Consider the following 21,284-nt stretch of genomic DNA (forward strand, 5'->3'; position numbering starts at 1 on the left):
AGCTACCCTCCGTCGCTTGATTCTTTTCTTTAGAATCAAAAATGCCTAGAAATTAGTTGCTACTAGTAGCAAAGCATAGGGGTGCATAAGCTAAAGCTACCGCGGAATAGCTCATAGAACGAGGCGTATACATCGACGTATGGGATACAGACCGGAGAACCCTATTACACTATGCTATACTCAACGGCTAGAAACGATGCGTTTAGCTGCTACTATAGAGAAGAGCGAGTCTAGACCCGGACGTCAATAATATAACTCCTTTCCACTACATAGTCAAAAACAATGCCGAGGAGGTAGCCCAGGCTTTCCTCGACGCCAGAACACCGATAGATACGCTAATAACGAGAGAAATCTATATGCTAGTTTATTAACAAGGCAGAGTAGTCTATGTTACGAGAGATGGTACACAAAATCCCGTATAAGTGGCCTATATAGAGAAGGGCTTAACTAGTCTACACCTCGCTACGCTGACGAGTAGTCAACGGATGACCAAGTTCTTGCTGGACCATAGTGCCAATCTAAACTTTCCTTCGGACCATGGCGAGATACTACTGCATCTAGCGCTAAGGCGAGATTTATATAGTCCGAAATGGCCTGGGATTATGGACTTCTGGAATGATCTAATATCCCGAATCGAGGTTATACTCGATTATATGGAATTAGATGATATTGAGGACGAATACTATTTAACCTAGGCTTAGATCTACGAGGCCAGGTCAACCATTATAAGTCTTCTTTTAGAATATCCTAAGGTCGATATTAATGCCTAAGATATCTTCGGCATTTCTTCATTACATATTACAGCTCATAGTAAAGACTTCTCCAACTCCTTAGTCCTAAAGCTTATCGAGAAAGGTACCAAGATCTCAGTGCGCATAAAGAATAACAAAATACTATTATATCTTACTAGCCGGAATAGAAACCTAGACGCTATTACTACCTTCCTAATACTTAGAGCAGATCCCATAGACGGCGATATTAACGGACTTAATGCTCTACATTACGCGGCATAAAATAGGCATCTAGGAATAATACTAAGCGTAGTAAACCATATGCCAGATACGTCTCTAGAAGCATTCCTAAAATCGAAAGACAACCATAGAGAGAATATATTACATTATTTACTAAGCAACATTAAGATTAACATTACTATAGTCGACTATCTCCTAAAATAATTAGCTAGCATTAATAACCTTAATAATACAGGAATATCGCCGATAGCTAAATACCTTAGCGCGTTTATCCTCTATGCAGGCGATAATAACCCAGAAGTAGTGCGCCTTATGTTTAAGTATAGTGCAAACCCAGCTTTCGAGACGGAAGAAGGTTTAGATTTAGCGCACCTAGCCGCTAGATCCCGCAGAGTTTCTATAAGTATACTCCAAACCCTAGCAAGCTAGGGTGTGGATTTAAGGGCTAAGGATAAATAAGGGCGAACTACCCTTCATTATAGTACTATCAAGGGCAATCTAACGGCAAATATTCTACATTTCCTTTGCGACGAAATACGGTTATCTACAGGGCTTCGTGATTCACATAGGAAGACACCGTTAGATTATGCAGTTAAGATAGGAAAAAAGGATCATAACCCGAATCTTTTTAACCCCGACTAATAGGCGCAGATAGAGAAGCTACTACGGGGGTTATAAAAGGAAATATAAACAGGAAGTTTATAATATTCTAAAGACATTCAGAATTAACTCTAATTAAAGCATATCCATACTATTAGGCAAATAAATATTCTTCTAGTAAGCTTAACTACTAATCCCTTAATAGGTAGCGATATTAAAATTATAGGGCTTCAGCTAAGGATGGAAGCGGCTATTAGAAACGTAAGCAGCTTAGCGCAGAGGCCCTATTTTTCCCCGCGAGCGAAATAAAATCCTATCCTAGCCTGAAACCATTGTCCTTGCAACTTTCGCGTCGTGCTCCGTATATGCGCATTTATACCCGCGATATTATGTCTTCTAGTAGGACTTTAAGCCCGTGCTATCTATATCGCAGTCTCTAACATCCCATCCACCTCCAACCCTAGTTGATGACGGTCCTGAGGCCGCGCCCGCTACGCCCGATGCCACGCCAGACGAGATAGATTTTCCACAATAAGAATTTAATATCGACTGGGAGACTATCTAGCACTGCTGAAAATGAGCTGTGGGTGCCAATAAGAGGCATCGTCACAAAAGGGTCGTCGACATAAAGATCAAAGAGTTATTGATATATCGATATAGCGCGAATTTAGACCGCAACGGAGTATTACCTTAATAAGTATCGCGAACTTAAATGCGACCTGGCCCGTGTGAAATTTATCTCATATAATATAACGATGCCTAGATGATCGCTCATATTCTGAGCGGACTCCCTAAAACCTATACCAACTTTAGGAAGATACGCGGAGTGGGAGCTGGCAAAAAGCCGGCGATAAATAAGAGAATTTTTTGCGGACTTGGCATTGTCGAGTCTACTGTCGCCTTTATATTTGGAATTATCTTCTTTGTCCTTACCCTTAATTCTTATATTAAACTTTGGCCTCTGATACTGCTTACTGTAATCGTTCTCTTTTTAGCCAAAGAAGTTAGTCTAGAGTAACGGTACTGGGTTAGTAGACTCTGCTATGAAAAGAAGAGTTATTTAGCTCTATATGCCTCATCAGGGACATCCCACGCCGCGAGGCACCTGCTCCATCGGCACTAAATTGCGAATTTGGTGAGAGTGGTCCTAGCCTGAAGAATGCCTTTACCTTGGTATACGGACGGGAGTGGCATCAATGGCCACATCGGAGCTGCAGCAGTCTGTACCACCTCATAAGAAACTCGGAGCGCATACATGGGAGATGAGAGGACATCTACCGTCTACGCTGGCGAACTTCAAGGCATCAACTTAGCCCTCCAGATCGCGCAGGAAGACAGGGACAACGGAAACGACAGAAGCAAGTTGCTGATCCACACGGACAACCAAGCCGCAATTCGATCCACCGCCAAACCGGAGGGCAAGTCTGGGGCGTATCTGCTCAAAAGCATTACGCAACAGATCGGGCAGCTTCAGTCACAGGGACTTGTCGTTGAAATCAGGTGGGTCCCGGCACATACGGAATCCAAGGCAACGAAGACGCAGACCGAGCAGCCAAGGAGGCTACAGGCTGGAGAGAAGAGGGACCCACGGGACCCAAGGGAACAGAGCCAAAAAAAAAAAAGCTATATCCACTTCGGTCGACTTTGAAAACATGGGCTCATAAAAGAGACCATCAGATCCTGGGAGATCAACTGGACAACCGAAACACGTGGCAGAGCATCCTTCAGACATACGCCGAGGCCCTCCCGCAAGGTCCTGCAACTGCATGACGGACTCAAAAAGAAACACAGCGCCCTTCTTACGCAGCTGAGGACGGAGAAGATAGGACCCAAGCCAGGCTCCATACGAGGCTGTTGCCGAGCATAGTTGCTCTTTCTTGATATCACCATATAATATTAATATCTAGTTTATATTAAGGCAACTTCATGATAAATACCTAAAATATATCCCTTCAAATAAATTATTCGATTTAAATTAGAAAAACTTCCCTCGCCGCCTCTTTAGAAGTTGACTTCTCCTCGAGCCCATGGACAACAACAAACCCACCAAAGCAGTACTTATTCTTCCCCTCGTCCCGCAAGAACACCAGCCACTCGCATCCAGAAAGCGACCATATCTCATCTTTCGGCCGCACTGTGCTGGGAGCGTAAACCACCAGCCCCGAGTCAGTTTCGAACTGTTGCAAGTTTGGAGAAATCTCGCGGGATCCTCGGGCGAGTGTCACAACACGTCTGCCCGTTACTCGTAAACGAAGACCTTTGTTCTCGATCTCTTGGAGATGGAGAACCTGTTTCTCAATGGCTAAGCTGCTAGCAGTGTCAGAGGCCCTGGGCGATTCGCTGGCGCCGTCGGTGTGGTTTTGGAGCTCCAACAATATGTCCCTGTCCTCGCTGCAGTTCCAGTCTGGGACCCACGACGGAAGAAAGTAGCCCAGGTCACGTCTGCCGACAAATGCTTGCTCCAGAACGTAGTTTAGATCTCGGTCAATCTCGACGATCCTTCGTGCCGCGTCCGAGTGGACGTCTACAGCCGTGTTCTCGTGCGAATAGCTGGGCTTGAAGCCGTAGTCGTCCCGCGCAAGCCCAACGAATGCGTAGATCTTGTCTCTTGTATCCGAGGCCTGAAAGTTCCGCGCGTGGCGGAGGAGAACGCGCAAGTCTCCTACTTGACTGTCATGCTTGGACCGGCCATTCATCATGGCCGCCACGGTGCGTATCGATTTTTCCACATCCGGGGCGGTGAGTTTCTTTATAAGAGAGTCAACTTTCTTTTCCACCTCTTCTTCGAAACTTAGAATGATCGTACCACGCCCTGGCTCTTCCTCGCCTCCCTGGGCACTCTGCTGCGTGCGTTGCTGATCAAATTGTTCATCCTTGGCGCGCACGATATCCTGGTGATCCTTGCTTGTGAGGCGACTTTTCCACACATTGCACCAAGACCCAGGGTCTGGGGTCAGACATGCCGATATCTTCTCCCAAGGCGCGCCATCGTCTCCAGACACAAAGTGGACTTTGGGCGAACAGACAAACTCCTGGTATACCCACGACCGTGTCCACCAGGGGGATCGCAGAAAGGCTACGAAGGATGCCAGAGTCTCGGTCCTAGGCCCTCCATTGTAACAATCCTTCCAGAACACGTCGACAAGTCTTGTAGAACCTTGATGTGGCACCTCCGTGAGCCACCCTAACCCAGTGTTCTTTGTTTTGGCCTGTGTTGGGCCGCATGGTTGCCCGAACCCTCGTGATTGCGGATCGAAACCCACGTACGTCGTAGCCGCTTTTTTTTCATCGGCGATCGAAAGGCAGACAAGAGTCGTCGCGCAGCGGGAATAAATGTCGCGCATCATCATGACCTGATGGCCTCTCTCGGCAGCATCCGGCTGATTGATGCAGATTTGGTCAACCCAGAACAAGAAGTATCCGTCTCGACAACCATTCTCCCTATGCCAGTAGCGAACAGCACACTTGAGGGCGTGGATGAGCTGCGCGAAGGCATTGAAGATGTATCCCCCGACTAGGATCCTCGCCGTGTTTCTGGGATCGCCTGCTGCGTACGAGAGAGTCAGGTACTGCCCTGTGCACATGGAGAGCGGCACTCCGTCAAGCATGTCGCAGGCAAGGAGTTTCTCTCCGATTGAGACATCTTGGGATGAAAAGGCATTGCCCGATGAAAAGGCATTGCCTGATGAGAAGCCAACAGGCGCTGGGTCGTGGCCGCTGGCTTTCCAGGTAGGGTAGTCGACCATATGCTGAGCGAGGGTCTTTTCCTCGGGAAAAACCTTGAGGAGACGTATACTAGGTCTCTTCCTGTCCAGAGGACAGTATTCGTACTTTGAGTAGAAGGCTTCGTTATGCGGCGTGCAAAAGTTGTCTGCCTTGGTTCCCGGCCGAGGGCCCAGCCCGACCTTGCAGAGGGCCAGGGCACTGACGGATGTGCCATCGTCGTCTTTGGATGGCTCCATTTGACTTGCCTGGCGATTTGAGCAGTTACATCCTTGGAAGTGTGAGGTCCCGACATGGGTGGATAGAGCAGGCTGGAGGAAAACAGTCAGCCGCCTTTAGGCATCAATTGTGCCCAACTTCGCCCCCCAAACCTGGATTTGGATTGGTAGACAGGAAAAGGGCTATTTCATCCGGATAGAAGATGATACTCTGAATAGGGACCGTTGGCGGAAATGCATTGACCCATTGCTGCCTGATGCTCAAACCCGCAGCAACACCAAAACCCAAAACAGTCATGCACTTGCCATCCGAACTGCAAGTTGCCTTACTACTTTATTGCCATATTATTAGCAACACTGGTCATCCAAAATCCATACACACGCCTCCCGTCTGTGTGAAACCAAAGGTGCCCTGTTCGGGCTTGTGTCTAACGACATAATACTTCCGCCTCAATGCGGCGATCATTCCTTGAAGAACCAACCTCACATCGTTCGGATCGACCCATGGGATCTCCCAGTATAAAACTGACACACAAGAAGAATCCGTCTCATACTTCGACCTCGACTCCGGTCCCTTGACCGTAATATGTTCCATCGTCCTCCTGGACTCAACTGACCCTCACTCCGGTCGTCACTACCGGTCGCGTTCCGCTCCCGTTTGAAGTTAGTAATGCGCGTACATGTCCGCTTGACTCTACGAGTGCTATCAGTCCTCTCTTCGTTGCGGATGTTCGTACCCTCACCAACAATCAAATAAACCACCGAATCTGCCGATTTTACTCACCTATGGTTTCAAACAAGATCAAGTTCGCCTGCTCACTTGCACTACGTTGGGGCGGGCATTCCCTCCCTTTGTATTCCTCCCACCCTCGTCATACTCCAGTTTTTGTGGCCGGATTTATGCTTCATCCAACCACAACCGTCCTCCACTTCATCCTTCATTCCGTCCATATTACAGTGATTTCATTCGTCCCTCACTCCATCACCTATCCACCGCATTCCTCGTAAACTCGTCTGCCTACCGACCGGGGAGCGGTAAGGTCTCGTGCCTCGACTCAAACCTTACGTAACACTCGTCCTTCATTCTTCAGTCCCGTCCCGTGTCCCAAGGTCCCCCCTAAACCAAAGTTATATACGACCTTCGGTCGTAGGGGGGGACCTCTAAGCCTCACTACGTTCGGCAGTCGTGACAAGTCACTCCTTAACGTGGTCCGAATTAAGATCCGACCACTTTTCAAAAAACTTGGGGCAGATCAGAATCTCACTTCGTTCGACTTCTTGGCTCTCGTTTCACTCGATCCTAACCTCGCTTATGCTCGGTCTCTTTTAGACTTTTTAATTCCATTCACGTTCCATCTTTCCATATCATTTCATTTCTTCACGATGTTTATTTATTATCTAGCATTCGTCGATGTTGCTTCGCTCCCTCTCCTCTTGCACGTCGCCCTTCGGGCTCCGTAATTCTTAACACAATCATGACTATCCCTCCGGGGGTTAGGTTCTTCACTCAAGTCAGGTTATCACTTGACCATTAACTATATGCTTGACTCCCAACTTTCACTCATCTGGGAGGTTATACAAATATTTCTATGATTACATTTTCACTTCACGTTCACCATTTACAATTAATTAAGTACACAAACAAATCTTAAAATAATAAGTCTATACTACTACATTGCTCGCACAGATACAAACAACAATAATTCGCTCGCCTCTGTCTCGATTTTTTGGATGATGATTTGAGGCTCGCGTATGGTTATATATGAGTGCTCGCTCTTATATGACTGAGTGTATGAATACAGATGCGTGGGTGGATGAAGCTATTCCCACTTCCGTTTTAGGTAACACCCACTTGATTAAATGTTCCACTGCCCCGCGTGGGGTTAAATTTGCAGTCAAAATCCGCGCACATCGGCCTTGCATAAACGCATAGTATGTATGGCTGCATTAGCTTAGTGCCATCTCACTCTTATCCCTAATCGGTCTAGGGCATGTATCCCACATACAGTCCCAATCAATCCGACACCGATCCTCAGTGTCATAAGAAATTTACAAAGAACCTTCTCGATTCTCCGTCCTAAGAAAAGGACATGTCAAAGAAAAAAACATCACTGCTATTACGCTCCGCAATCCAGATCCGTTCAACCTCAGGTTGGTAAATAACAACAACATACCAAGAATCCTTGGTACAACCCTCTCAGGTATCGCCTTCGGCTTCGATAATCATCTGAAAGAATTAGCTCACTCCCCTCTCGTTTGACCGTTGGAAATATACGGGAGTCCATCCTGTCCTCTCTCCTCGCTACGCTCAGATAATCTTCATGTCTCCAGCCATGGTCACTCCATTCCGTCGTCGTCTACTAATCGTCATTGCTGACTCCATAACTCACGCCTTGTTTGTCTGCACCTATGCCAGTTAATGTGTTCCAGCACACATTGACCCTCCGGTATATCAACAACAGTTGGAAGTAGTCGACTCCGTCTCCGTACATCAATAAAAAATATAAAATAAAATAAAAAATAAACTCACCTTCGCCTTGCTCAGCCTTCGCTCAGGCTCAGATTAACGACAATGGCTCCGCTCCTATTTGCTTTTAGCATTTCTTTCTTTCGTTCGTCTCCTCACTCTCCTTCCAGTCGTAATCCCACTAACCCGTTCGTGTTTCCGCCTACGCGTAAATGAACAAACAAATGAATCTATCGATTCAACTCACCTCTGGTTCACACAATGAGTATAGTTCCAGAACTGTCTGCACTCCGTGGTGGGCGCCCTGCGCCTTTTGTACTCGACCATGTCTCCGTGCAAGGGTCAAAGTGGCCGGATTCAATCGTGCCTCTCTCACTCGTCCACCTTCAACGGGGTCTCCACTCCTACGTCGCTCCACCCACTTATGACTGCACATCCGGTCGTCCCTCCCTCTCTGTGTTTACATCCATCCGATTCCACTTCGTTCCATCTCCTCTACCTACTGGGGCAGTCAAGGCAGCAAGCTGCTCAAGCCTGTACTCAGTCCACGTTGGATCGTCCCGTCCCGTGTCCCGTGGTCCCCCCTTAAACCAAAGTTATATCTGGCCTTCGGCCATAAGGGGGGACTTCACCCTTCGCTTCGCTCAGGCGCGTCTCACTACGTTCGACGATGTATAACACTACATGTCTATGATTACATTTGGATGCGTGGGTGAGGTTATCACCAATTCCCTTTTGGGTAACGTCTACCTGACTAAACAGATGAAATGTTCCACTGCCCCGCGTCGGGTTAACTTTGCAGTGTAAGTCTCAATGTCGACAGGCCATTGGTCTTGTCTTGAACTCGACCCACATCACGTAGTATGGCTATGGCTGCATTAGCCTGGCGCCGTCTTACTCTTCTCACTCAACCCCCGTCTCGTCACACTTTGGAAATGACCATATACCGTAGGATCTCGAGAAATTCGGACGCTCTAGCTCCTCCACTTTTCCACTTTTTAACCTCCAAACCGTCGAGTTACTATTGGTTAATTGGCTGATACGGAGTTTTATGGCGACGCTAAAGTGTCCGAATTTCTCGAGATCCTACGGTACACCAAGAGGTCATCCTAACCAAGATCATGTCCGGCTATGACGCCGAAAAGTATTATGAGCTCCCGCTCAAAAATAAAACCATTTCCGATGGAATGACTATTGTCATGAAAGGCCTCCTATCGTTAGCCATCTTCTCTTACGAGAAACCAGCAATAAGCTATGTTAATAGACTCCTTCTAGTCCTATATGCCTACTATATTCTCCTACTTATATTACTCGCATATAATACTATTTATTCCTTTATCGCTATACCTTTGCCTTTACTTAAGATAAAATACTATTATTATCTTTACTCCTCCCTAATTTATATCTTATTTATCGCTCTTATTTTATCTCTCTTTATATTTTATTATCCCTCAAGTTATATTAAGCCTTTTAGTTATATTAAGCTTTATATTTCTTTATTTATTAAGAGATATATAAAGGGAATATAATAATATATTATTAATTAATTTTATTTTTATTATTTTATAAATTATTTTAAATTAATTAATAATTTCTTAATTAATATTTATTCAGCCCGAAGGGCATTTTACTTAGTCAGAAAAAAAGAGCATAAAACCTTTTCTGATTAGCTAGTTAGCATAGTCTATACTTAACTCGTGCTTAAATTAGTTAGTTGTTAACGCTAACGACGCCACTATATAGGAAAGCCCGTGATCGTTAACTAGGTAACGCTTTTGGTAAGCTCTCTAGGAGCTTTAAGGTTATCTTTTAATCAACTCCGGCCTCTAAGCGCGATTCTAGCCAAAGCACCGACATAGCATCTGCTTTCCCTTTCCCGTCAAAACTATTATCTACTAAACCTTACGAGGTTACTAACGATATCTCGGCTCACATATTACCTACCTCCGGTCGAGCGGTAAAGTATCCCCTCCTTCCCTAATCATTCGAACCTAATTAAAACACCCTATAGATAACCTCCTATATCGAGATCTATTACGCTACGGTATATCTAAGCAAACCCTCGCTACCCAAGCGATACCTACCCAGTCGTCTATATAGGTAAGAGGCGGATAATAATATATATAGCCGGATAGAGAATAATATACCCTAGGCAGTTTAGAACTGCCATACTTATAAGTAAGACCTACCCGAGGTCGAGTTTCAAAGCATTAAGGACCCTGCGAGGCTTACGAGATAATATAGTAGCTATAGGGCACGCTAAAAGGAGCGAGTAGCCGAATCCCGAGCCGCTATTACCGCTATGCGGAATATCGCCTTAAGGCTATCGCCGCGTAGAACGACGAAGAGGACTAATTCTTAGGCTTAATTAATGCCTCTACGGCGAAACATATAAGCGCTTATATCTATTAATAGCTTATAACCCCCTGTAACGCCTACTATATTCCGTGGTCTAGCGCCCGTCCTCTAGGGATTACCTAGACCTCTACTAGGCCTATCTACCCTAAGCGCAGCAGAAGGAGCCCTCCCTATCCCTCCTACCTTAAGCCCGCCAAGAGTAATTCTAGGCACGCCGATTCCTAGTGATACGGCCACAACGGCTCCTATTATGCTAGGCACGCCTATGCCACAGGAATTATTCCCTACCACTACTTCATTATTGCCATAGGGTTATCGCCGCGGCCGCTATATACGTCAAGGCATCGTAAACCGACGGCCACGGCTATAGCTTTAAGAACGATAGTTTAATTAGATAGTTAATCTACCTTTTATAGGGGACCTTAATTTGCTTGCCCTTAGTGAGGAGGATTAGGCGCTTATGCGGGAGTTCTATATTGCCCTAAATAATAATAAGATGCATAGTTATATTTGCTGCCGGGAGCATTAGTTTGATATAAAGAAAAATAGCTTAGGAGTCTATAGCCGCTACATTAATCGAGATAGGGAGAGAACCGCTAATGAGCCCTACTTCTTTAGCGCTGCGAATAACCTTAACTTTAGGGAAGTCCCTAGTAATCTACCTAGCTTAACGATAGTTAAGGAGATATTGATTACTAGGGTTCACGTATATATAAAGGTCCTATAGGTACGTGGCTCTTAGTATAAATACCGCGGCTATATTATCCACTTCCTTTGTAATATTAGTAGGCTATTTAAAGAGCTCCCGGTCCTACCTAAAGAGCTAGATATTATGCTCTTACGGCCTCTTAATATAGAGGGCGACCCTTACTTCTAGCAGCAGTTTGCTCGCGATTTCCGGGTATGCCGCTTATGCCTATTGACCTAGCTGCATTACCTATAGCGCTACCACCCGGGCTATCGCGATATTATTATGAGGCAGGATCACTTATAACGGCTTTCTCTTAACGGCAGCATAGTTGCTTCCATTGCTAACCAAGTGGCTAACATACCTAACGGCGAGGCCCCCCAAGGTCCTATTAAGGAGGATATAGAAGAGGACCCAGTAGATACAGATGTATCGGCGATCCCTGATTTGCAGGTTATAGATACCGAATTAAACGCCCTATAGTCCTAATTACTTTATAGTACCCTTGACCCTAAGCGTATAGCCGATCTTAAGTATATACCGCTTAACGCGTAGGCTTAACACTAGATGCCACTACCTTCCATTCGCAGGACTCTTATTAACGAATTTAACCATTCCTAGCCGCTATTAACGCTCGCGTTCCCTACCCTCTACCCCGATGGCAAGGCCGACTTTATAGAGCCTCGCCTACGGAGTATCATATACTAGGACTACCTTGCCTATGCGATAAGATAGCAAGACGGACGTTTTGCCCGCCATAAGACATAGCCTTTTATCGCCCTTAATACGCTATTACGTGCGCAGGTCAGAAAGCGAAGCAACTACTCAGTCAAGCAACACGAAGGCCGCCATCAACCCCTTACGCGCACTGACATAGAGGAAGCGATGGCTAAGCCTAACGAGCCAGAGGCTCAGGCCCTAATCCAATCGATCACGCGCCAAGCGGCCATAATCAGGGGCACCCGTCTATATTAATATAAGCAAAGGAAGGAATTAGAGGCATATGCCTATAATCTAGGCAGGCCTAGCCTTTTCGTTACAGTAAGTACAGCTAATTACTACTAGGAGTCCCTATATCGTCATATACCTCGATTCCAAGAGTAGAAAGTAGCTCCTAAGGCGGCGCAAATGGCTCTATCCCGGCAACTACTGCGAGATAACGCCCACATTACTACTTATTACTTCTATAAGCGATATACGCTCTTTAGGACTATTATCCTAAGGCAGAAGTTCAACCTAACGGACTTTTAGGGTCGCTATGAGTAGCAGGGCAGGGGTTCTAATCACCATTATGGCCTATATTAGCTAAGTAGCTACCCGGACTTAGATCCTAATAATAGCTAGTCCTAGGAGCGATTTGCCCGAATCTAGGGATATCACGTATCCGCTATTAACCTAGAGCCTCAAAGGGTATAGGCACCTAGGGAAGGGAATCCCTTAATTAGTAATCTATTGGAATATCCCCTTACCGTCTAGTTCCTATCGATAGTAGTAAACCGCGTGCAGCGCTATCGCTGTAACAACTACTATATATAGCTCAGCAAGCATACTAAGCAGGTAGAGTGCCACTTTGGATTTCCTCACGCGCAGCGCCTACTAGCCTCCCTTAAAAAGGTTCCTCATTCTAAGCACTAGAGCTTTAGGGGCGAGCAGAACGATAACCAGATAAACCACTATAACCGCTTACTTACCGTTGCGTGGCTAGCCAATACAGATATCTTACCCTATACGAGCCTATAGCAGGTAATCGATTACGCAGCTAAATACTGCTCTAAGTCGGAGAAGAAGAGTAAGTCTTTTGCCCAGATTAGGAAGGCCTTAATGCCCCGGGTTAAGGACCATAACCCGCTAATTTCCTTTACGTTAAAGCTCCTAAATTAGCTAGTTACTAAGCGAGACTACTCGAAGCAAGAGGTTAGCCACTTGCTCCTCGGTCTACTATTACAAGAGGGCTCACGAACCTACTTACATATTAATTGCTATAATCCTAATATATATTCCCGCTCTTTACGGATTAACGCCGATAAGGTTAACGAGGCGCCGAACATCTACGAAAAGTACTATTAACGCCCCGAATCCCTAGAGGACCTGACCTATGTTTCCTTTCTTAAATACTAGAATTTCCACTCTAGGGACCCTTCTAAGTGGAAGCAATAGCAGCCAGGTAACGTCAATAGTAGGCCGCGTATATTGGTCTACTTTCCTCGCTATTAGGCTAATCCAGAAGGCTAATAGTGGCTAGATTACTACCGCGTAAAGCTAACATTAAACCACCTATATCATCGGCATAATAAGCTCCTTATGTTTAATAGCTATCGTTTTAATTCTCACGCTTAGGCCTTCTCCTATTATTAGCAGCACCACAGTCATAGTAATAACCATTATAGCCGGCCAAAAGAGGTTCGATTATAACCTTAAGAGGATTAATACGAGGCTCTGCCAGTAGAGGAGGAATTTAATAACGAAGATTAGATCCGTCTCGCCGCCCTTTTACCTAATAACCCCCTTACCTAGGAAGGTCTTAACCTACTTAGCCGCCGCGATATTAATATTAATTACGACTAGACACGGCATATGGGCACTTATCCAGAGTTTCGAGACAGCTACTAGAAAGACCTTATCGCTAGTAACCCTATAGCCAACGATATAGAGGTCCTTGGCCCTAATTAGCATAACTAGCTTAACCCGCAATAGTAATTAGTATATAATACCTTTATAGGTTACTTCTAGGCGTAAAATCCTACTTAAATCCTTCTCTACATTAACGGCGGCGGTAGCATAGGCAAGTCCTTCCTTATTAAGGTACTTTCCTCCCACCTTTAGGCGGCTACCCTACCTAATCCTAGCCCTATTTACCGCGTAGCGCTAACAGGCGTTACGAGTAACCAAATATAAGGCAATACTATACATTCGCTACTCCATCTCCTAGTAGGCGGTGCCTTTACTAACCTTCGCCTAGCTAACGCTATTGCCCTTTAGTCCCGCCTACGGCACGTCAGGTACCTCGTCATCGATAAAAAGAGCATACTAGGACTTAAGCAGCTCGGGCGAATTGATTCTCGCCTGCGACAGGCCTTTCCATAGCGTAGCCTTAAGTTCTTTAGTAGTATAAGCGTCTTGCTTATGGGCGATTTCTTCTAGCTACCACCCATCCGACAAAAGCCGCTATATTTAACCGCTAGCACTAGCCTATCTTTGTTAGAAAGGAGAGGACAGGTGGCCTACCGGCTATTTAACCGCACCGTCTTCCTAACCACGGTATAGCGCCAGACTAGTAATAACTAGGCCCGGTTCCGTCAGGCCTTATAAGAACTACGTGAAGTTAAGTTATCTATACCCTCCTAGGACCTCCTTAGTAGTTAAGTATAGGCTAAGCTAATATAGAGCGAGGTTAATAGATTTAAGGCCGCTATGCGGGTATATTCTATAAAGGCCCGCATTAACGAATATAATTATAAGCATATAGTATACCTTAATGCCCCGGCAATATAGGTAGAGGCAAAGAACTAGGGCAAAGGCGCGGGGCAGGCGGTAAGCAATAACGCTAGTAATCTATCTAATAAGTTTGCTATTACTAGAGGCGCCAAGGTAATACTCATAACTAATTTATAGTAACTAGCTGGCCTAGTTAATAGCGCCCAGGGTATAATATATAATATCGCTTGGAATAAAGGCGCTAACCCGTGGTAAGATCCCCCGGACATTATTATAGTAGATTTTAATAACTATGATAGACCGCCGTATCTAATAACTAACGAGGGCAGGAAAATCATACTTATCCTTCCCGTCACGCGTGATTTCCTAGTAGGCAATGAGACTTACTCTCGCACCTAGTTTCCCCTAATCGTAGTATTTACCATCACTATTCATAAATGCCAGAGCCTAACGAAGGATTAGATAGTTACTAACCTTACTATACGCGACTTCTAGGCCGGTATTAGTTATATTATAATATCACGAGTTACCTCGTTGCAAGGCCTACTCCTCGAGGCGCCATTCGACCATCAGAACCTCTATAACCATACGCCCACGGAAGGTTTATACGCCTGCGTTTCCTATGTATTGCGATTATAGCTCACTATAACATAGGGATAAAGATGCGCCTTGCTGACCAACAACGCCGTCAGGCTCAGCAGCTAATCGATCCGCCATATCCACCACGGTATATTAACTAAATAACGTTTTCCTATAAGCTATAGAAAAGGGGGAACTCGATATATGGTATATAGTTGATTAGGCCTGGAAGGAAGTGGTAGAGGGACCCCTATGTCTATTAGTTAACTCCCTTACTATAGGTTTAAAGTGGTTCTAATAGCTGGTTATCGCCATAGTCGAAAGGGGGCCTCCCAGAAGAGTTTAATAGTAGGTAGACGGTATTTACCCTTCGGGCTGAATATTCAGCCGTTAAGCCCCTTGCCTTGGCAACTTAACGGGTGTTCGAAGTATTTTAAAGATATTAATAAAAATACTTAATATATATAATAAAAATATACCTAAAGGTATTAAGTATAACTAAGTTATATTAATAGCTAAGGTAGCTAATAAGTTTAAAAGGAAAAATATCCCGAAACAAATACCATAAGCCTGAAGGGACCTAACATAGCGGTTTGAGGCACTGGTTATCGATATGGATATTGATGAAACGTCGATTACACCTCCGACCGAGGTTGTATGGGGCGGACTCCCTCCTCCGCGGCTCTGGTGGCAGTAGATTCCCGATTCTGGCCATTGGCAGGATAGTTGCTGCTAAACATTCAGAAGATACAAATTTTAGCAAGTGCTATGTTGGTTTTAGGCCTTGATTCTACTCACTGCGACAATTTTCTCATCTGCTGCTTGGCCGAGTTCACTGTCTCTTTGACCTCGATATAGTTGGTAAAGACGTATATGCCCTGTTTCCTGATTAGCATCTGGTCACCAGTTCACAGGATGCGGTGCCTTACTAGAATACTACTGATGATAAAAAGAACCCAGGCGATGATCGAAAAGGCGATAACAGTCCGCCACTGCGAACATCCGGCTCCATTGATGTTGACCCTGCCCACCGGCCCAACCCTCCAGAAGCGTCCCCAATAATAGCCCCAATAGTTGTAGTACCACCCTGCACTGCAGATGTGGCTTCTTGTTCTCTATCATGACGCAAAATTATTGGGTTCCTGTCCACAAGAGAGCAGCAGAGGGGTCTCACCGTTTCGAGCAAGCAAAACGCGACCAGCCACATGATAAAGAGGACGAAGTCGAATGGAAAGCTCATGAAAAGAATATCAAATGGTGCGAAGACCAATATTGAATAGACGATAGTAATGCCCGCGACGACCATAGCGTAGATAATTCGTCCATCGACACTGACATTGGTAGCCTCATCGACTAGGTAGCAGAACCGGCCAAGGAGACCCAGTACGATCGCACCGCACGCGAGTTCCAGAAATCGCAGGATTACGGAGGCGACCTTGTGCCCAGTTCCACTACTCGCCATCCTTGGATGAAGCAAAAGCTCCTTAATAATGGGTTGTAAGTAGTCAAGTAATTGGTTGATGGTTGATACCAAGGATTTGTTCGACTCGAGACGAAACAGCAGAGTGTTATTTCTTTAACCACGAATACCTAATATAAGTAGACCATGAAGGCCAATACCTTTGTATAATCCGGTGCTCCCGCTTGGCCCGTAAAGAGGGCGATGTTCTTTAACTTTGAGCAACGTCACCGTGATCCAAAGGCTTGTTGAAGGTTGGCGCCTGACATTGGCGTCGCACCGTCTTCTACAGTCTTCCAAGTAGAAACTTTATGCTTCGCACTTGGATGGCACCTGTGTTGTCTCCGACGCAGGTCGTCTTTTTTAGTGTTATCGCCTCCGACATGAAGGGCAACGCTAAGAAAATTACCGCGAGCAACTTTACGCAGCGGCAGTCACGGCTAGACCGCAACTGTAGAAGAACAAACCCCGATACACCGAGGGAATCATCACCAATCTTGTCTCACTCACATTGTAGGGCGGACTCCAAGAGTTTAGCTTGAACTGACAATCAACATGTAACATCAAGATTCTGGCAAGTATTATATCTCCCTGCAGGATATAGACGATGTCATGTATTACTTGTGGGGGCCTCTAGTCCGGCGATCCCCGTGGGAGCTGGAAAGCTAGAGTGTTGACGCGGCTGCCCAAGATAAAGAGAAATCAAGCGCCCAAGATTGAGTCTGGCTCCGGGCCGGGACTGCAAGGCCGACGCCTCCTCACCTTTTCCTTTGGAGGGGTAAAACCCACCATGCCCTTTGGAGATTCGGTCCTGTTGCGTTAACGGCGGCCAAAAACTATCTCCCCATCTTTGCATGCTCTAAGAACTCCGCATCCTCTCATACGCTCTATTCTTATCCCAGTCATCGACCGCCCACAATATTGTCCGACGAGCGAAAACCTCTCGGGGCCCTGGGGTGATCTGATGGCGGCCGCAGCGAGTTAGGCTGGACTGTTGGGAAGCTTACGCGTCGCGCTCTCATTTAGCAGTGATTAGGGTGGCTGTTAAACTAGAATCTCAAGCAGGTGGTCTCGAACGATAAAATTCCCAGAAGACAGAGTAAACTCAAGGGAACGATGGTCCAATCTAAAACAGCTAGTGACAAGGTATTATAGTCCTAGTGAAAGCAGCATGCTGCCCCGGAAAGCCCGGCTGTCAAGCGCCGAGCTTGGCGGACGGTGTTGGCCAGAACACCTAAACCCTAAAGCGACTAAGTTCGTTAGCGTCTATCCTCCGCTGAAGATAAGAATGTCATCCTCTGTACGTATCTAGTACCAAGTTCATCGCCAGCGACCTTGTCGACAACCTTCTCAACTCCAAGCAATGCCCATAAAGGCGACTCTTTCATAAGAAAGGAGACGGCTTCCATACTCAAACTTTGAATTATCCCTTCTATTCCTCTCATCTCGCCTCCTCTTCAACTTTCGGATTCAGCAACTTGACGTTCACCTCCTTGAGCTTCGGCGAGGTCACCAATGGGACGAGACAAGATGCCCATCACAAACGATGCAGATTTAGGTGGGAATACCGATCAAGAAGCCCAGGTCACCAACAGTCATGCCTCTCGTGGGAAATGGTTTCAAAACGAAGTTGCTGAACTAGAAGCTAGGTAAGCCACAAGAACGCACATCCCCAGGACGATGCCTCATCCGTTACGCCAGCGCTAAGATATGTGCACTTTCTCGTATTGCAGCCGTTGGTGGTTCCTCTCAGCGGCATTCCCTATGACCGCAGGGGCTCTAGGTCCCGTAGCTTCGGCGTTTAGTATCTGTTCCCTAGTTGAGCCATGGCGACAGCATCTCGTTCCCGGGGGAGCTATCCAGGACGCCGCTCCAGTCCCCGACCCGACGTGGTATGCCATGTCCTGATTTTGAACGATGCCTAAAGCGGCTCTTCCCTGATATATGATCCTATAGGTTGACGATTGTCGAGGCCATCCAGCTTGTTATCGGCATCATCTCCAACATATTTCTTCTCCTCAACATGGCAAGACGAGTCCAATTTCGCCTGGCCCAGCCCATCACAATAATTGGATGGTACTACACAAGAAAAACATACAATCGGGGGACGTCGCTAACATGAGGTCAACAGGTACGCCTCTGCTCTATGCCGCATGTCTCTGAGCGCTGCTGTCACTCGGCCTCTCAAAGACATTGGGTTCCCTCAAAACGAGGTTGTCTGGTCTCAGGCATTTTACTATGGCATTTGGGCAGCCATCCTCTATTTCATCGATGCTTCGCTCATGGCGGCTACCTTCTGGGGTGCTTTGACTAGTCGCTACCGGAAGGACTTTATACTGACCTTAAGTCAACGCACTCTAATGTTACAGACCATTATGTTCCTTACATACCTCCTCCTTGGCGCCTATGTCTTTTCCCAAGTTGAAGGCTGGAACTACCTGGATGCTGTGTATTGGACCATTGTTACCCTCTTTACTGTTGGATTTGGTGATTACTATCCTAATACTCCTCTTGCAAGAGCGCTCCTGATCCCATACGCCCTCACTGGTATTATAACTCTTGGTTTAGTCATCAGCTCAGTTAGGAGCCTAATGCTTGAGCGTGGACGACGCTGCGTCGCAGCCCAAATGGACGACAGGAAGCGACGCAAGATGATCCGGACTATAACACGCAGTGGTGACGATAAGGTCCTCGAGCCCATCCGCCAACAGTTCGAAATCTCTCACACACAATCAAATAAAGCGCCGGCAAACGAGTTCGAGCGCCGCAAGGCCGAGTTTGCTCTGATGCGCAAGATTCAGGCCAAATCCTCATCTCACAGAAGATGGGTAGCTATGGCTATCTCTACGTTCTCATGGCTCGTTCTATGGCTCGTGGGTGCTGTTGTCTTTGAGAAGGCTGAGAATCCCTATCAAAACTGGTCATACTTTAACGCTCTCTACTTCTGCTTCGAGGCCTGGACGACTATCGGATATGGTGATCTCGCCCCTATATCTAATGCAGGCAGATCTTTCTATGTCTTTTGGTCTCTCCTAGCCTTGCCCACGATGACGGTACTTATCTCACATGCTAGTGATACTGTGGTTAGGATCATCCGAGATGGCACCATTCTACTCGGAAATGTCACGATCCTACCGAACGATGGAGGCTTTATCGGAAACATGAAGCATATCATCAGCAAGATTACGTTCGGTAAGGCCTTCCCAGGTCACCTGGACTCTGCATCTCCAGAGTTGGCGGCACCCTCGAAGAACATCGATCAACCATTAGCTGGGACCGTGAACGAGGCCTACGAACCAACTCTCCAAGACGACAACAGAGGCTGCTCCAGTGCCTCTGCTGTCGGCCAAGGGGTTTCACAGGACAGCCGCCGATCACACACTCGTGCTGCTCCATCAATTTTCACCTCCGAATTGCGCTGCAATCACCACGATGGGCTTCCCACAGGCACTGACTTCCACTTCCTCCTTATCTCCGAGATCAAGGTCATCGCCACCCACCTCAAAGAATCCAAGCCGCATCGCTACACTTTCGACCAATGGGCCTGGTACCTCAAACTCATGGGCGAAGATGAACACAATGCACAGATGCACTGCAAGGCCACGCCGAAGGGAAAGGCCCGGGATCCTAGCCATGGGGACTCAGATATGGAGCTGACGTGGTCGTGGGTCGGGCCTGGCAGTCCTTTAGTGGGTAGTCAGGAGGAGAGCGAGTGGATTTTTAACAGGCTGGTGGATAGGCTGTGGGACTCGCTGTCGTCTGAGCGGAGGCGGAGGCTGTGGGACCTTGCCAGGGAGGTGTATCCAGAGCTATAGGGGTTTTGTAATTTGGATAGAGATGAGAGCGTGAAGGAGAAAAACAGGACAATGGCCGTGCTTTGATATACTGACCACTCACATATGCGACGAAGTTGAAGGCTTTTTCGCATCTCGTTTGTTTGGTGCGTAAATGTGATGAGATTGGATCAGGCTGGACGGGAATGGGCGAAGCGTTTGAGGAGGCCGACTATTTGGATGATCTACACGATTCTCAAGCAACCCGCCACACACCCTTTCACACGATAATTAACGTATGATCTTGTTTTCTTTTGTTACAACACGGCTATCTGAGTGCTTTGCTTTGCTCAACGCAGTCGTAGACGAGTCCAATTCTTAGTAGAAGTAGAGAAGTAGTAGCACAGCATGTAGAGAGAACTTCTATAGCAATTCTATTACGCTCGGGTCGCCTTGATCAGAGATGATCTAAGCTCAACTCACCCACTAAACTACCAATGCTAACTATCAAGTCCTCATACAATCGAAAGCAGGCACTGCTTCAGCCGCCGAAAATAGGAAACTGAATACTTGGAGGATTTAGGCTTCAAGTTGACTTGCTACTAACCTTCACGAGGACCAAGAAGAAGAGCGATGACTAGACCAAAAGGACAAGGCGGGATCCACAAGGGCTTAGCGAGATTAAGGCAAGAACTAGAGAGGTGTATGTATTTTTAGCTTCAGAGCCCTTTGGGCATGGCCTACCGGGCGTAATAGACGCGCGTATATGTATGTGCAGTAGGGTCAGCTTGAGTATTTTAGCAATCACCATGATTCAGCAGCGCCGATTCGAACGATTCCACGCGATCTCATTTCCCTCCCCAAAGCGGACGCTCGCACGCTATCACATGCACTAGGTCGCACCGTTCTCGCGACGGGTCTTCCATCATAGACCGAGCGACGGTAATGCCCCTGTACTAACCTGAGCACCACCGGCTTCCGGCTCAAAGTGTTCATCATACCCACTATGGACG

General features: G+C 46.6%; 5 protein-coding genes across 5 annotated transcripts; 3 read left to right on the forward strand and 2 right to left on the reverse strand.

Annotated features, from left to right (window-relative positions):
• Nucleotides 1-1,430: 1,430 nt before the first annotated feature.
• On the forward strand, nucleotides 1,431-1,613 carry NECHADRAFT_56114 (uncharacterized protein; the record flags this gene model as incomplete). The annotated part of the gene is made up of 1 exon (XM_003039429.1): nucleotides 1,431-1,613. A coding segment is annotated over one exon (183 nt), but the record flags the coding sequence as incomplete, so codon positions are not given.
• Nucleotides 1,614-2,823: 1,210 nt separating this feature from the next.
• NECHADRAFT_19784 (uncharacterized protein) lies at nucleotides 2,824-3,087 on the forward strand (the record flags this gene model as incomplete). Its single annotated transcript, XM_003039430.1, has 1 exon — nucleotides 2,824-3,087. A coding segment is annotated over one exon (264 nt), but the record flags the coding sequence as incomplete, so codon positions are not given.
• Nucleotides 3,088-3,541: 454 nt separating this feature from the next.
• Nucleotides 3,542-6,107, reverse strand: NECHADRAFT_89157 (uncharacterized protein; the record flags this gene model as incomplete). The annotated part of the gene is made up of 2 exons (XM_003039433.1): nucleotides 3,542-5,605; nucleotides 5,895-6,107. The coding sequence occupies 2 exons, from the start codon at nucleotides 6,105-6,107 to the stop codon at nucleotides 3,542-3,544; spliced, it is 2,277 nt and encodes a 758-aa protein (XP_003039479.1).
• Nucleotides 6,108-15,674: 9,567 nt separating this feature from the next.
• Nucleotides 15,675-16,501, reverse strand: NECHADRAFT_89158 (uncharacterized protein; the record flags this gene model as incomplete). Its single annotated transcript, XM_003039434.1, has 4 exons — nucleotides 15,675-15,768; nucleotides 15,838-15,917; nucleotides 15,969-16,154; nucleotides 16,214-16,501. 4 exons carry the CDS (start codon nucleotides 16,499-16,501, stop codon nucleotides 15,675-15,677), a joined length of 648 nt encoding a protein of 215 aa, XP_003039480.1.
• A 1,512-nt stretch (nucleotides 16,502-18,013) lies between these two features.
• On the forward strand, nucleotides 18,014-20,313 carry NECHADRAFT_98338 (uncharacterized protein; the record flags this gene model as incomplete). Its single annotated transcript, XM_003039431.1, has 5 exons — nucleotides 18,014-18,147; nucleotides 18,232-18,390; nucleotides 18,455-18,574; nucleotides 18,630-19,705; nucleotides 19,769-20,313. 5 exons carry the CDS (start codon nucleotides 18,014-18,016, stop codon nucleotides 20,311-20,313), a joined length of 2,034 nt encoding a protein of 677 aa, XP_003039477.1.
• Nucleotides 20,314-21,284: the final 971 nt, after the last annotated feature.

This window comes from Fusarium vanettenii, assembly GCF_000151355.1.
Source record: "Fusarium vanettenii 77-13-4 unplaced genomic scaffold NECHAsca_101_unmapped, whole genome shotgun sequence".
In the NCBI taxonomy this organism is placed as follows: Eukaryota; Fungi; Ascomycota; class Sordariomycetes; order Hypocreales; family Nectriaceae; genus Fusarium; species Fusarium vanettenii.